Genomic DNA, 15,648 nt, shown 5'->3' on the forward strand with positions numbered 1-15,648 from the left:
TTGCTTACATGTTTATTTTAAAAGTTTAATATATTACATACCATCCTACCTATTAAACCTCCGCATACTAAATAATTGGGATTTTTATTCATGATAGAGGTTGCTCATCATGAAGATAAATTACTGCTTTGAGATGTAACATAAGTATGCTTCGAGGTCGCAGGCAACAGACCTCTGCATAAAGGGACCCAAGCCCACAGGCTGTGACAAACCTGAGAGACAAATCAGTTAAATGAATAACCTTCATTTTCTACTCTGGATGGCCGATATTGACTGGCCACATGTAAGTAAGTGAGAACTTGATAATATTTATCAAGAATCTCCTTTTTAAAAAAATACAATTAGACCTATTAATAATTTGATTGTAATCAAATTGTTCAAAATGTTCAATAAGATGAAAAGTTCGAGGATATAAATGAAATAAATATAGAAAGCACCTTTATAGGTGGCCCATACATATACGCTTAACAATCCTCCTTCTGGAGCTAAGAACTTTTAATATCACTACCATAGGAATCACTGAGGAAAACTAAAATTTACGAACAAATGGGTTTATGACTAGAAAATGGAATGATAGTGGAATAGCCTAAGAGTCAAGCTGGCCCCCCTCTAAGTATCTCTCTGACCGAAAATACAAAAATTCTTCCAGATAAAAATCTGTCAGTTAAAGATGTGCTCAGAAAAAGCAGCATGTTCATCTGACGACCCTTGGGAGAGCTCAGAATTGTGGGTCACGTTCGTGTGTCTAGTTCAAGCATCGCTCCTCCCAGGGCGGTGGGACCATCTGCGCCAAGGGTGTCCTCCAGAAGAAGATATTTAAACAGAAGCAATATCGAGTGTCACGTCCCAAGAGCCAGGTCTCTAGCAGAGGCTGAGAGCTCTGCAGGGGCCCTGCCAGGCTCCTCTTCCCTTTTCTCCAGCACCCTGGAGGACTGTGGTTTTCTAATGGCTTCTTAGGAAAGTACTAAAGCAATCTTAGTGACACTCCATTCCTTCATCACTAAAATATACAAAATATTTCATGTGGTTAGTGTCATAGCAAGACAATCTCCGTAGACAGCAGTGGACTGAAATCACACACTTAAAATCCTATGCATAATACATTTTGCCATTTTAATGACTGAGACATCGTCACAACTTCAGAAGTAGAGAAACGGCAGATGGCAAAGGACTATGTTAATGGAGGAGAGCTACCTGAGGCAACTGTGGCCATTCAACACTACGAGCAGCAATTCACTTAATTAGTAAACCAGGAGCCTCTACTGCCAAGGTAATCAAGACTCCTGACAACGTTCTCTTCAGGCTCTTTCTGAATACATCATGGAGTATATACTTTTGCTTTTTATATTCGTATATTTCTTACCCTGACTGAGCTTATCCTCTTCTCAATCTTCAAAATGATTTCAATGTAAAGAGCTCTTGTGATCCATTTAAAGTGTCCAGCCGAAAGCAATCTTTTCATGGATAGTAGCTGTGTAAAGATCCAGCTACCTCCCTGACATTACACAGAAAATAAAGAGAGGAAACACAGCAATCACGTGGCCCTTGCGCAGCTGCTGACTCTGCCAAGAACCATCTCTCCTCTCACTCCCCCACCCCCACCCTGGCCCTGTCCACATTATCTTACTCGTTTTGGGGGCCTCAGCGCAGACATGACTTCCTCCGGGAAGCCTTCCGTCCTGGATCCCCAGTCCCAGCAGTCAGGCCCCTCCGCCATGTGCTTCACAACATCCTCCCACGTTTTGCTTCAGAAACTTAACTCGAATGATAAAGCTGTGTGATCGGTAATTCACATCTACCTCTGGCATTCAAGTCTATGCTCCAGGAAGTCTGAGTTTTGTTCACCAAGCAGCCCAAGCACTGAATGCAGGCCTTGGCACACAGTAGGCACGCCATAAATATGTATTAAATAAATATCTGCTGAATGGTTTTGAATAGCCCTGCTCAGGGGGAGATGACACTGAGCAAAACAGGCACAGCCCTTCTTGGAGCTTATCCTCCAGAAGAGGCATAGACAAAAGAGAAAACAAAAATTAATGTGTAATTACAACTGTGCTAAGAATTCGACTATGATTCTTCCTTCCTCCTGGACACAAGGAATAAATGTTGATTTTTTTCACGAAGTTTTACTTTTCTTTCATCTATTTAGCATATTGCATGTCCCTTCTACTTTCCGTTCCTCATATTAATAAATCCCAACTGAGCAAACTAAAGTCAGACAGACACATTCAAGCTGTCAGAGATTACATTACACACTGGCTGAAAGTCCACCTGCCTGCAAATGTCTAGGGAAGCGGCCTTCCAAACCAGCCTTGCAAACTGCAGAAAGGCTAGCGATAGGTATTTTCTAGAGACCAAAGTTAACAGAGCAATTTTTTGGCAGAGCTTGCTAAAAGGAAAGGCAGTTAGCAAAGGATACCGCAACCAAATAATACTTTAAAATTCTTCCAGCACGTTATTTTTCAAAAGGAGCACGTGGATTATGAAATGACCTTCACTCGTGCTACTAACATTTTACTACTGAAAACGACTTTTTACAATTTCTACCATGTCGTCTTTTAGAGACATGTTAATATCGTTATAGTTTTAGTAAATACCAACATTATTGGAAGACACAGTCCAGGTTTAAAATTGGTTCAAAACTGTATAGGTAGAACTTCAGTTGTTCTCTAGTAGAATACCTGACACCTCTAAATCACCTTTAAAACTAAGGAAAAAAATAGTAGTCCACATCAATTGAACGCTTCCTATTATCGGGAACCATGCTAAATACTTTATGTTTTATTAAATCTTACAATAACTGTGTCAAGGAGGTGTTACCACCTGTGTCTTCCAGTCCACACTTGAAGCTTAGAAGAAATAACCTAACCCAAGGCAACTGCTGCTTGTCGGGTTTAGTCCACCTCCGGGGCAAGTGCCTGCTCAAAGATGACTGGTGACTGGCCTTTCTCACTGTGACATGAAGACTGAGAAGCAATAGTGGGAATTCCCTTTGACATGCTTTCGTCACAAGCATTCCAGTGCACACTAGCTTCCCGTTATTTGCTGAACTATATCCCCTCAAAATTCATATCGGAGTCCTAACCCTCGTACCTCAGAATGTGACCCTATTGTAAAGAAATAGGGCCTTTAAAGAGGTACGTTTAAATTAAAATTAAGTCATTAGTGTGAACCAATATGACTGGTGACCTTATAAGAGGAAATTGGGGCACAGACACACAGAGAAAAGATGTGAAGACACAGGGAGAGGACAGCCATCTACCAGCCAAGGACAGAGGCCTCAGAAGAAACCAAGCCTCAAGACAATTGATCTCAGACTCCCAGAACTGTGAGAAAATAAACTTCTGTTGTTTACGCCACCCAGTTTGCAGAACTTTGCTATGGCAGCCAGAGCAAACTAATACAGTTCCTAAGTCACACCTGCTTACTTACGTACCACGGAGCTCAAAGTTCAGTGACAGTCACGAAGAGCAGTACAGCTCACCCACGCCGTTCTTAGACTGTCAATGACAAGTGCATCTCACAGGCAAGAACAAAAAGTCATGCATGAATATGTAGAGAGGAAGCAGGCGGGGCAACAGGAGTGAGAACGAGTTTCAGTACAGACGGTTTACTCCCCGCAGGCTCTACCCCAGAAGGTAAGATGCTCCCCTGGGAAAATGCATCCGTGGTAGTTATCTTGGTTCTAGTCCATACCGGGAGCACACCTGCCATCGGCCCAGCCAACGGTGTGGCCAGAGCAAGAGCTTTCAGGGGGTGCGGGGCGCGGAGGGGATGAAGCATCCGCAGACAGGATGAGGAACGAGAAGGCGAAGGTGAGAAGAGTGAGATGAAAGCTCCGACTGGGAGGAGGCGGGGTGGAATGACACCCACAGGGTGGGGCTGCAATTTTTTCACCAGTGAAGACAGCAGGGGGCCCAGAAAAGATTTTCTTTTGTTTCCTCCCCACTCCCTTTCTTAACAGCCAAACCTCAAAAGTGATGTGACAAGAAAAAAAGGTAGAGATTAGGAAAGTGATAAATTGAGACACTTTCCCTGTCCTTCTTTCCTTTTTAAAAAATATTTTCGAGCGTAAGGGGGTTGGGGGGTGGGGGATGAGGGTGAGGGGGATCAAATGTATGGTGATGGAAGGGGAGCTGACTCTGGGTGGTGAACACACAGTGTGATTTATGGATGATGTGATACAGAATTGCACACCTGAAATCTATGTAATTTTACTAACAATTGTCACCCCAATAAATTAAAAATAAATTAATAATAAAAAAAATATTTTCTTTTTCCAGTTCACTCTATTCCCCACCTCTCCCTCTTCCAAAATATCCTATATGAGAGACACCCCCCCGCCTACCTTTTTGTTCCAAAGAAAGGCAGCGGCGCAAGGAGGGGACGCACGTGTAAACAGGGGCTGACCACAGGACAGGACCTTACCTCCCCACCTCATAGCAATAACCATTCACAGGACCAGAAACTCATCAACCAGTAACATTTTTGTACATCGCTTAGAGGAGATCAATTTTGGGTTGTCTGTCAAGGCCAAACCCTCCTGCTCCAACTGGCCCCCACTGCTAGAGGAGTGGACCTCTGGAGCATGTCTGAACTGTGTGACCAGGGAAGGCCTTTGGCCCACGTATCTGAACTAGACTCACTACACCTTAGATGGCTAGCCAGTCTCCAGTGCTTGTAGGAAACATCAGAATGGGTTGGTTTGAGGGCTGAGATTGGTTTGAGTACCATAAAAGAGCAGAAATGTTGTCCTATATGCACAGAAATAGAGAAAGCCAAAGGTATAGGGAGAAGTGGCGTCAGAGACCATGTGCACCCGCAAAAGTAGCCTTGGACCCCGTACAACACCTGCTTCTTAATTTGGATCCCTTAGGTTCCTTATAAAAATATGTGGGATGTTTTGTATTTTTTTGTATAAGCTAATAGGTTTGTATTTGCAACCAACAGGGTATGGATAAAATGGTGATTTATAATTTATGAAGCATCTTTGGGTATAATTTTCTCATTGGAGAGTCATTATACCCTAGGAAAAAAAAGAGAGCAGTTATTTTTACTCCTGTTTTACTGCTTCCGAAGTAGAGCCTCAAGGATGTTACAGCCCTAAGGGACCTCCCCTCCCACAGGGGCTCTGGGCTTGGCTATGTGACCTGCTTTGGCCAGTGGGATATTAGCAAAGCTCAGTGACACAAGCAGAGGCTTGATAAACCTTACACCTTGGGAATTGTCTTGTAGCCACCACTCTGAAAGGCTATCCAGCTATCAAGGTGAGAGAAGACCCAAGGAGAGGCCACGTGAGACTAGATGTGTGGAAGGAGATGCCACATGAAGGAAAAGTGAGACACACCAGGCAAACCCCCAGCTCAATGCTTCCCCATGAATGACTCCAGCCAACAGAATAAAAGAGCAGAAGAGCCTCCTAGTCAATCCATAGACTCATGAGATATTATACACTGCTGTTTTAAGGCATTCACTTTTGGGATGGCTTGTTACACGGCAGTGGATAAATGAAGCGGATGTTAAGTAACCTCCCCTATACCTCAAAGCTAATAAAGAAAGTTTGACTCCAGGTCTTCTGATTGATTTCAGTGATTTATTCACTGCTCCAAGATGTGACTCAAAGTGAAGAAAAATAACTCAAAAGTTTCAAACACTTCATTTAAACAACAGAAAATGAATTTTAGCTCAGAACACTCAGCTATGAAATTATCCTGTCAGCATATAAATGAATTAAAAATATGTAAATGTGGACAGGTAGGAGAGTGTTACTAAAATACTTAGCATGGTTACACAATGTCTAAACGCTTTTTTCTTCTGTAGAGAATGAATAAAAATCTACCAAAGGCAGAATGTAAAACAATGTTCATAGCAGTATTATTTCTAATAGCAAAAAAAGAAAAAGAAATTACCCAGTGACAAGAAAAAGGAGAAATTATGATACAGTGATACAACAGTATAAATAAGGAACTAAAGTTTCATACATCAATATGAATAAATCTAAAAAATATAAAGTTGAGTGAGGGGAAAAAGAAGTGAAAGAACACAGCTTAATATCAGTTATTTTTTAAAAATCCCCAAAATATAAACCATAGCCCATATTGTTTAGGGATACATTTATACTACAAACAACAATGAAAATCAAGGGAATAAGTACAAAATTTAAAATGGCAGGTTCTCCTGAAGAAAAGGAAGCAAGATAAATTATACTTGGAGAAAGGCACAGTGAAAACTCCAAAGACATTGGTCATGTTTCATTTCTTAAGCTGGGTGGTAGCTATATATGTTTGTTTTACAAAACCATATACATGTGATAAACAGCATGTGTATCTAAAATATATTTCATAATGAGAACAAATTTTTAAAAATAACCAAAGAATCTAACAAAGGAAAATTAGATTCGCGGGCAATACGTGCTTTATAACACCCAGAAATCAACCGAGCTCCCATATGCTCAGTGATTTTATTTTACAATAAAAAAGGCACACTACAGAGGTAGCTATACTTCCAATTACACAGCAATAATGGTAAAGCCTCCAATAGTTCATAACTCATATTAAAATTAATACCAAAGGAAAAATAGATACATAAATTTAGTGCTTAAATTTTTCACTTAATCTTTTTCAGGACGCTTTGGGACCTGCCCACATAACATCTAATTTCTTGTGAACAAAATTCCCTTTGAACCAAGGGCACAGGTGCCTGTCCTTCCAAGAAAGGGCCTGGCGAATGACCTAGACCTTCCGTCAATTTGCCTGCCCTGGAGAGGGCTCCCAGAAAGGACCACTCTCCATACAAAGGGACAGCTGACCCAAAGTCAACAGTCAAGGTCTGCCACCTGCCTTCCTCTCCAGCCTTATTCTTCTATCCTCTCCCTTGAAATCAATGCAGTTGGTGTATTTTTCCATCAGAGTATCTACCACCATCATCAAATAATTATACGCTTATTTCAGTTATTACTCACTAATGTCTGTCTTCTCTCCTGAATTATAAGCTCCATGAGAGTGGGAATAGGTCAGTTTTTGCTCACTATTGTGTTCTATCAACTGGCACAATTCCTGACAAATAGCAGGCATTTGATAAATTGTTGTTGTTTTTAAAAGATGAAGAAAGGATTGTAATATTATGCCTTCCTTTCTCTAAAACTTAATTTTTATTTCATGAAACTTATAGGGAAATACACCCACTTTGGGCAGACTCAAAAGTAAGGCAAAGGAATCAAAGCTATAACAGAATCTACATTTATCCTCAAAGAAGAAAACATCAGAGATTGCCACATTAAATTTAACAAGTTTAAGAAGTTTACAGAAACATACCTGAATGAAGCTGAATTTTCCCAATAACACCTTCTACCAAACCCAAACAAATGGGATTCCAGGCAAGAAGTAGATCAGTAGCTAAAATAAAATAAGAAGCAGTCATGAGAGAATATTCATCAGAAAACGTATTCAAACAGTATCTTTAGCAGTATACTAACAAATGATGGATGTCCCAAAAGAGCAGTTATGAATACCCAGAACTGAATATATTGCCATCAAGCAGTTTTTAAAAAGTATTAAACCCGAGGCCTGCATGAAGCTTCTGATAGAAGGATAGTTATGGGGCAAGAACTGACATTCGGAAACTGCTCGGAGGGGAGGCAGTGCTCTGGCGCCCTGTAGTGGAGGAAAGAGGCTGGTACACTCCCAGATCACTCAGAGAGGAGTAGTCCGCAGTCGGGCAGCCACAGCCAGTCCCACATCCAAAGACAAGGCCTGAGAGACCACCATGGGGATGTCCACTTACTGTGGTCTGCAGAATACCCTTCCCCATTCCCCAAAGAAGCAAAGAAATCCAGAAAGCCAGCGCTCTTTTATGTGACTTCTAGGGCAAAAGCAATAGGAGCTGCTTCCATTTATTGAGTGCCTACTGTGTACCAGGCATCCCAGTCAGGGTTCCTCATTTCAGCCACAGAGCAATGATTCAAGTGACTGTTTTCTCAGTTCTCCCAAGGATGGCAAATAACTGCTGCCGTTCAAGAGGCACAGGAGAGAAGCTAATTTACACACAGAGAAAGCCTGAGGACATTAGGGCTTAATTCTCTTGTGGAGCCCAAGTTGCAAAAGGCTGTTTATACGCATGGAGGTAAATGTAACATTAATGGTAGTTCAATAGCTGGAAAAGATTAGCAAGAATGAAAACAATATTTCTCTTGGCAGAAAATTTAAATTACGTTTTAATTATTACCATTGAAATTTTATTTTAGTAGAAATTACAATCAATCTACAACTTAGGGGTAATTACAGACTTAGTTCAGTCTCCAAATTCTTTGGAGTTTTGCCTATTATATCTTTGTAACAATATCTTTGTTGTTAATGATATATTCAATGGGAGGCAAAAAAGTTGACTTCTCTTCGTTTTTATTCAAGACTTAAAGTAAAATAAGGAATTAATGTTTTAAAGGTTATTATCTACATTATGATTTCCAATCTTGACAACTCTGAGTTACGAATTAGGAGTCCCATTTTACAGGTGAGCAAATGGAACCTTAGAAAAGTCACATCGCCATGTCATACAGTGGATCAAGGGCACAGCTGCAATTCAAAGCCAGGTCTGCATGACCCACGTAACCATCCTACTGCAGTGCCTCCCTCAGAGCCTATACATGGATCTAATTGATAATACTTACATTTTAAATAACATGCATTCTTATTACAAAAGTAATATTGCATAAAATTAGAAAAAATATTTTATCACTCCCACCCCACCACCCAGAGATAACTTACTATTTTTCTACATTTCAGGTCATATGTTTGTGTGTATACCCAACTACAATACTGCGAATATAGCATTACATGCTAATTTTTTTCTTGGAACATTTCATGAGTATTTTCTCATGTCTTTAAAATACTCTTCAAAATTACATCTTCACATCTGCATAATTTTCCACTTATAGAAGCACTTCCTCACTCTTGGGCATTTAAGTGATTTCCAGTTTTTTCCTAGTATACAAAATACTGTGATAAATGATGAATGTTATGCAAATATTTTATTTGCTTCCCTAATCAATAACTTTAGGACAGTTTCCTAGGAATGATATTAGTAGGTAAAAACATTAAAAAATTTAAAGCTTCCAAATATTACCAAATTGCTTTCTAAAAAGGTTATATACCAAGTTAGATTTCTACCAGAAGCATATGAAAATGCTTGTTTTAAAGTACTCTTGCTATTATTTAGAATTTCTTTTTTAATTTTGCTAATTTGATGATATCCATTGCCTAACATGATGTTTATTTCCTTTTCATTGATGGTAAGACTAAACATTTAATTATAAAATTGGCTGCTTATGTTTCTTTTACTCTTTCATTATCTTCTAACAATCTTTCTTTATATTCCTTATTGAGTTCTTTTTATAAGGACATCAACTCTGACACGTTTGCAAATATTTTCAGTTTTTAATTTTGATATAAATCTATTGTCTTTTCATTATCTTTAATGTTTAAAAGTTGTTCCTTACCCAAATCAATTATTTATTAATTACATCTGTTAATTTTTTAAAATCTAACTCCACTGGATTCATGTTGGTATACAAACTAAAAATACCCTATTTATTTTCATGTAGTGAGCCAGAAGAGTCCCTGTATCAGGCAGACCAAGTGTCCACATTCAAAACAGGTGCCCCTGATAAGGAAAGCGCTCCAGCTACCCATAGCCCTGCACCCTGACCTCAGATGAACAGACCACAGTTGTCAGACTCTACCCCTTGGGTACCAAATGAGCTCTAGGAATAGGCAGGAGGAAGAAAAAGTTAGAACTAAAGCAGTCAGGGACAGTTACACAGAAGTGGAACTTCAAGCATAAGGAAAGCAGCCAAAACAATAATACAGAGGAAAGAAAGTGCTAGCTTTGTCCCTTCATTGGTAAACACTTAGCAAGTACCTGCCAGGAACCAGGTACGTATCAGGCTGAGATGATATAAAAATAAAGGAGCAAACAGTCTAGAACAGGAAACCACTAGGCAAGGTGGAGATTTGAACTGATAAGACTGGAAACCGTAATCTGAGGCCAATTGTGGAGAGACTTAAATAAAAGACTAATGAGCCTGAGCTTCCTGGAGACTATGGCAGGCTGATAATGACATAAGTGAAACAAGATTGCAGCCAGAGGCTAGCTGACAGTATTGAAACTAGATGGAGACTGAGAGTAAGGAAAGGAGCTAGAAGATTATTGCAAGTCTTGGCTTGAAAAGACATGGAGCTACTCCTGCTTGGGGAGTGAGGTGGGCAGTAGGTGAAGAATGCAAAGGAAATTAACATGAAACACTTCAAAGGAGGCTGTGTGAAGGACAGGAAGACTGCAAATCAAAACTGACATTGCAACGTCTATTCTCTCCTTAGGTGGCGGGAGAAGATGAGCACATGAACACGAAAAGTAAGAGGGAGCAAGGCAGAAAGGACAGGGTACCCAGCAGCAGGGAGAAAAGAATGGGGAGAACCTCCTAACTCAATACCCTTTTGCATCTTTGACATTTTGAACCATGTGAATACATCAGCCATTCAAGAAAATTAAATGTTAACTTAAAAAAACTATAAAGATGACCAACTTTTGTGGTCTAAAGATTAAAAATAATAGTCAGTGATAATCTGTGAGGTCCAGAGAAAGAACCAGTTAAACCTATTACGATTGAGTTCATGGTAGGATGATGAAGAAGTGTCTAGATATAAGAACCAGAGATTTTAAAGGGAAAAAAACAAAAACCAAGATGATAACATTAAAAGCACAGGTATAAAAGTTAACCTTGTGAAGGAAGGATACCACTTTTTTCTAAGTCTGGAAGCAGACGAAAGGCTAAATATAGAAATGGAGAAGAGAAGCAGATGAATATATTGGATGGCCTTGACTCAGTAAAAATAGGATGCAAAGTCATCTTTGTTTTAGCAGGGGAAAGGACAGGGGAACAGAGGGGCAGCAGACACTTGGCATGGTGAAGGGAGTCCAGAAAGTCAAATCGCAAATGTTCTATGTGTGCTTGAAAAGCATGTATATTTTTCACTTAGTGTTTTCAAATAAAAGGGCATCAATCCATTAGTAGGTCACGAAATCAATTCTGTATAATGAGATCAGCATTAACAGCAATGAACAGAACAGAAAACAAAATTGCACCGTATAAGGGGAAACATATTTGATATAATGCGTGGGTTCAAAAGTTTGAACACACTATTTAACTTTGGGACCAGGGCTCATTATATCAACTTTGTTGATTATTTTGTTCAACTCCTTTATGTACATGCTCATTTTTTTTGACTGCTTAATCTAATCGTTTTTGAGAAAGGGTTTTTTGGGGTTTTTTTTTAATCTCCGGCTCTGTTTTTTCCACTTTTCCTTAATTCTTGCTTTATATTTTTTGAGACTATGTTATTATGCATCTACAGATTCAGGATTATCGTATTCTTCCTGGTGAACTGCTATGTTTATCAGGGTGTAACTGCTTTTATTTCAAATAATGCTCTTTGCCCTAAAGTCTAGCGTGTCTAACATTAATATTGTGAAGGAAATACATCAGGCACACCGAGGGATAAATATGAACATTGCTAATCCAATCGTATTATTTCTCCTCCTCCCCACGGCTTAAGAAACAAGTCCAAATTCCTTGGAAAGGCTTGTGAGGCCCTGCCTGGGCCACTCCCCTCCGCGCTCCTCCCGCCTCCCCACCCCCAGCATCCTGGCCTTCCTTCAGAAGTGTACACAGGCTGGACATGGAATGCTGCTCCCCACCCACTTCCGCCTGCTCTTCATTCCAGACTCAGAACAAGGGTCACTGGTGTTCCCTGACACATTCCCCACTCCACCCACCCAGGAAAACCCATCGGGATCTCTTTTGTGACCCTCCTGAACCCTGCTCCTATTTCCCTCACAACACCTTACTTTGGTTTAATGCACCTAATTATTGACTTGCCTGTCTCCCCAAGTGAGCAGGAAGCTCATCAACAACAGGAAGCTCATTAAGTCTCATTTCACTTTATGTCCCTAGTGCATGGTGCACAGCAGGCTCCAAAACACTGAGTGGACAAATGCAAGTATGCCATAGAATGGAGAGGCAAGTTGAAGTCGGATAATTCGCAATGAATCGTGTTAGAAGGGTTCGCTGTTTAAAGTGGCAAATTCAAGTCATCTGGTCTATTTCAGATAAAGACATCAGGGTTGGTAGAGGTAACGTGACAGTCCAGCACTCACGGCGTGTCCAAACCACTCAGCCCAGGGCTCTTTCTAACATACCTCTTAACACCGTTAAGTTTCCCCACCAACTGTTCTCAGGTGTGATACTCTCATTTTATTTTTGTTCGGGACTTCCAGCTCACCACCATCATTCTAGCTGCATAAGCCAGAGCCTGGGAGACACCCAAAATGCTTTTCTTCCTCACCAAGTCCCGTTGATTCTATCTCCTCAATATCGATGAATGTTTCACTTCCCTCCATCCCACTGCCCCTATCCTTGCCCAGGGCCACGACCTCCCCCATCTGGATCACTTTTCAAAAAGCTCTTGTCAGTCCTATATCTACCAGGCTGCTTAACATATGACAGACCCTCAGATATTTATTGACTGCAAGGAGGACTCCAGGAGGTTTGGTACCGTGGGGCCCTAAGGTAACAGGCAGGGAGCTGTACGAACCAGGCTGAAGAACCACACAGGGACCAACTCAGGAGGACAACAGACAGTGAATTCTGGAACCATTTCCTCCAGACAGGGCAGACTTGTATTTGAGACTGAACATGTGCCAGTGTGTAGGTCACGAGAGGGCAGGCCGACAGCCAGAGATCCAGATAAGAGTGTGTACGAGGGCAACCTGGAGCTGCCTCTGGAGTTGGAAGTCTGAACAGTCTAGAAGCGCAGGCATGATGTGGGCACAGCCAGGTTCAGTCTCCCAGGTGAAGAGTCGTAGCTCACTGCAGCCTGTGAACCCTTCTCAGTTTGTTTCCTCTTTTGTAAATGGGAATTTCATCTCATTTATAGGGGTTTTAGGAGGATGAAATGAGAGAATTATGTGAAAGTGCCTTGCACAACGTCTGGTACCTAAATGTTCAATAACGTTTAGCTCAAGTTAGGAAATGTACATGCATTTAAAATTCTAGGTTCCTACCACTCAATAAATCTCTCCACAGATTTTTATTTCAAGAGTACACATACGGCTTTAAAAAGAGCAAAGGATGAAGAAGAAAAAAAAAACAATTTCAATGTTTTTTACTTATTAGGTATTACGGTAAGGCCATAATTCCTGAAAGTATCCTCAAAGTAATAAATGTTTTATGAAAATCTCAATGCGTAGATATGTCCCTAGAATTTTGTTTCCTCATATGAAACATAGATCTGCAGCTCTGATGCAGCTCCAAATGAGGCATCCAGTCTCAGCAACCCAAATGGCAAATTAAGCATGACTATCAGCTTCCTCCCTTCCCGTATGTCCCCCACATGGGACAGAGGGAGAATCTAGAAGAGGCAAGAGTTTAAAGGGAGGTAAAATTATGCTTAGGAAAAAGATATTGGTAAATTTTAGTTATGTATGTGAAAATAAATACTGGGTCCTAGGTCTTGCGAAACCATAGAAGAACAGGAATAGAATGTGTAACTTTTAGCCAGCAACAGAAATACGCCTGACAAAAATTCAAGATATCCTATGAAAGACAGGAAAAGGTGGTACGGAAAAAAAATAAGAAAAAAAGCATGGAAAACATGAATAAAAAGTAGAAATAACTCCTGCTGTATTAATAATTATAATAAATGTAAAGTTTCAACTAACCAATTAAAAGACAGACTATTCAGTCTCAACCCTTCTCTCAGTTTATTTAATTCCAAGCCTATTTCGCTTCCCACTGGATACCTGTGGCCTAGCACAGTGTTTGGTGCATAGCCGGCACTTATTCAAAAGTTATTGAACCAAATGAATAAATGAGTAAAAGCATGAAATATTGAATCAGAAAAATGGATGCCTCCTACCAATTGCTTATTTTCATTGAGTTTTAATAGAACTCACACCTTAAGTTGTTATTGTTTTTAAAGGAAGCCCCAAAACACCAGTCTGCTATACAAGCACTTTTAATAATAAAAACATTTACCGTTCGGTAAGTAAAATAAACGATGAACATGTGATTTCTCACAATGAAAGACTTACCTAAAAATTCTCAGGGAAACCATCTCAAAATCTCTAGCTGGTACCCATGGTTTCTCAAACCAACATGGAGATAAGAAACACAAGACATGAGAGGAAGGCCTGAAGCAATGTAACTGGCACAAGGTGAGAGGCTCAGTGCGTCTGGTTGAGCCGCTATGACTTTGCTGCCTAGTATAGTGCCTGGCCCACAACAGACACTTCAAAGTGTGTGTGTGTGTGTGTGTTAATCTGTTACTCTTCACTACGGAAATAAAACAAGTTGGCATTGGCAGAGTCTGAATAGGAAACGTCGCAAATGATATTAGTGTATGCATTTGTCACAAGTACACTCTTAATAGAGACTGTCACCAATATGAATGGCTTCTCTGGAGGCAGAAGGCATCGGAACGGCAAAGAAAATGACCAGTGGACTTATCCCATCCTTCCACAAAGAACAGCTACATAATCAGTCTGCTCCGACACACTTAATGCTTTCCAATCTTCCTTCAAAAGGTACACTCCAATGTGGCATAAAATTCAAAAGAGAAACATTTGACATTTGCAGATCGGTTTTAAAATTTAGGATTATCAAAGTTATGTAGTAAAGAGTAGAGTTGCTTACAAGTTACAAAAGTACAGCTTTTAAGAAATGTCAAATTTTAATCAGTGAACTAATTAAAGTAATATACACCAAAAAACATAGTATTTTGTCAGAAGCTTAATTGTTTGACCCATTAGGCCAACATTTCCTTTCTTATTTCAGATCCATTTGGCCATACATGGCTTTTATTTTCACATGCCCTCCTCTTCCTGGTACACAGAAAACAACTGATTAACTACTCTGTGCCTGCAGAGAGCATGAGTCATTCATTCCAACACCCCAGAGTGAGGACATTCCCTCAGCCGAAGAACAGGCCTGAGTTTTGCACAGCTGCTGAAGTTTATAGGCAGTTTCACTTGTCTTTAAAGAAAAAATAAATTTAAAAGTGCCAGGGTATATATATATATAAATAATCAGACCCAAGTTTCATTTCCTGCTAAAGACAAAAGTCTGAAAACACAATTACCAAAGTCAAACAAATGAGGTAAAGAGTTCTAAAATGTAGACAAAAATCCCAATTGTTAGGCTCATCCATGCTTCAGTTCTCAGAATTTAATTAGGCCAGGAAAACAGGTTAAGGAATAATTTGATTCAGGTGCCATCTTAAAATGCAAAATTTGATACACATTTCTTTGAACTCTCTAATGGTGGTGATTTTCCAGCATTCAGCCAGCTAAAGAGCTAATCCAATTTAGAAGTTCCAGCAGCTGGTGATTTCCCAGTGTGAACTCCAACTCAGCACACGCTCATCCTGGCTGCTCAGTGTCATCTGGGAGCTTGATAAAATACTGCTCCCTGGGCCCCACCCCTAGACAGTCTGACCCAGTTGGTTAGGGTAGGGCTCTGTTAGCATGTGGAAAGCCCCTCCGGTGATTCTACTGTACAGCTAAGAGTAGTCCCTCCTCATCTGCAGGGGGATTGGG

At 40.3% G+C, this 15,648-nt stretch overlaps 1 protein-coding gene across 3 annotated transcripts in view; it reads right to left on the minus strand.

Moving 5' to 3' along the window:
* The window catches only part of INPP5F (inositol polyphosphate-5-phosphatase F), a 76,606-nt gene that overhangs the window by 50,398 nt on the left and 10,560 nt on the right, over positions 1 to 15,648 (minus strand). For all 3 annotated transcript variants that reach the window (XM_033130655.1, XM_033130658.1, XM_033130656.1), the window contains exon 2: positions 7,314 to 7,394. In XM_033130655.1, coding sequence (XP_032986546.1) covers positions 7,314 to 7,394 — 81 coding nt within the window. The remainder of the gene's footprint in view (positions 1 to 7,313; positions 7,395 to 15,648) is intronic.

The sequence above is a fragment of the Rhinolophus ferrumequinum genome, chromosome 16 (assembly GCF_004115265.2).
Source record: "Rhinolophus ferrumequinum isolate MPI-CBG mRhiFer1 chromosome 16, mRhiFer1_v1.p, whole genome shotgun sequence".
Classification (NCBI taxonomy): Eukaryota; Metazoa; Chordata; class Mammalia; order Chiroptera; family Rhinolophidae; genus Rhinolophus; species Rhinolophus ferrumequinum.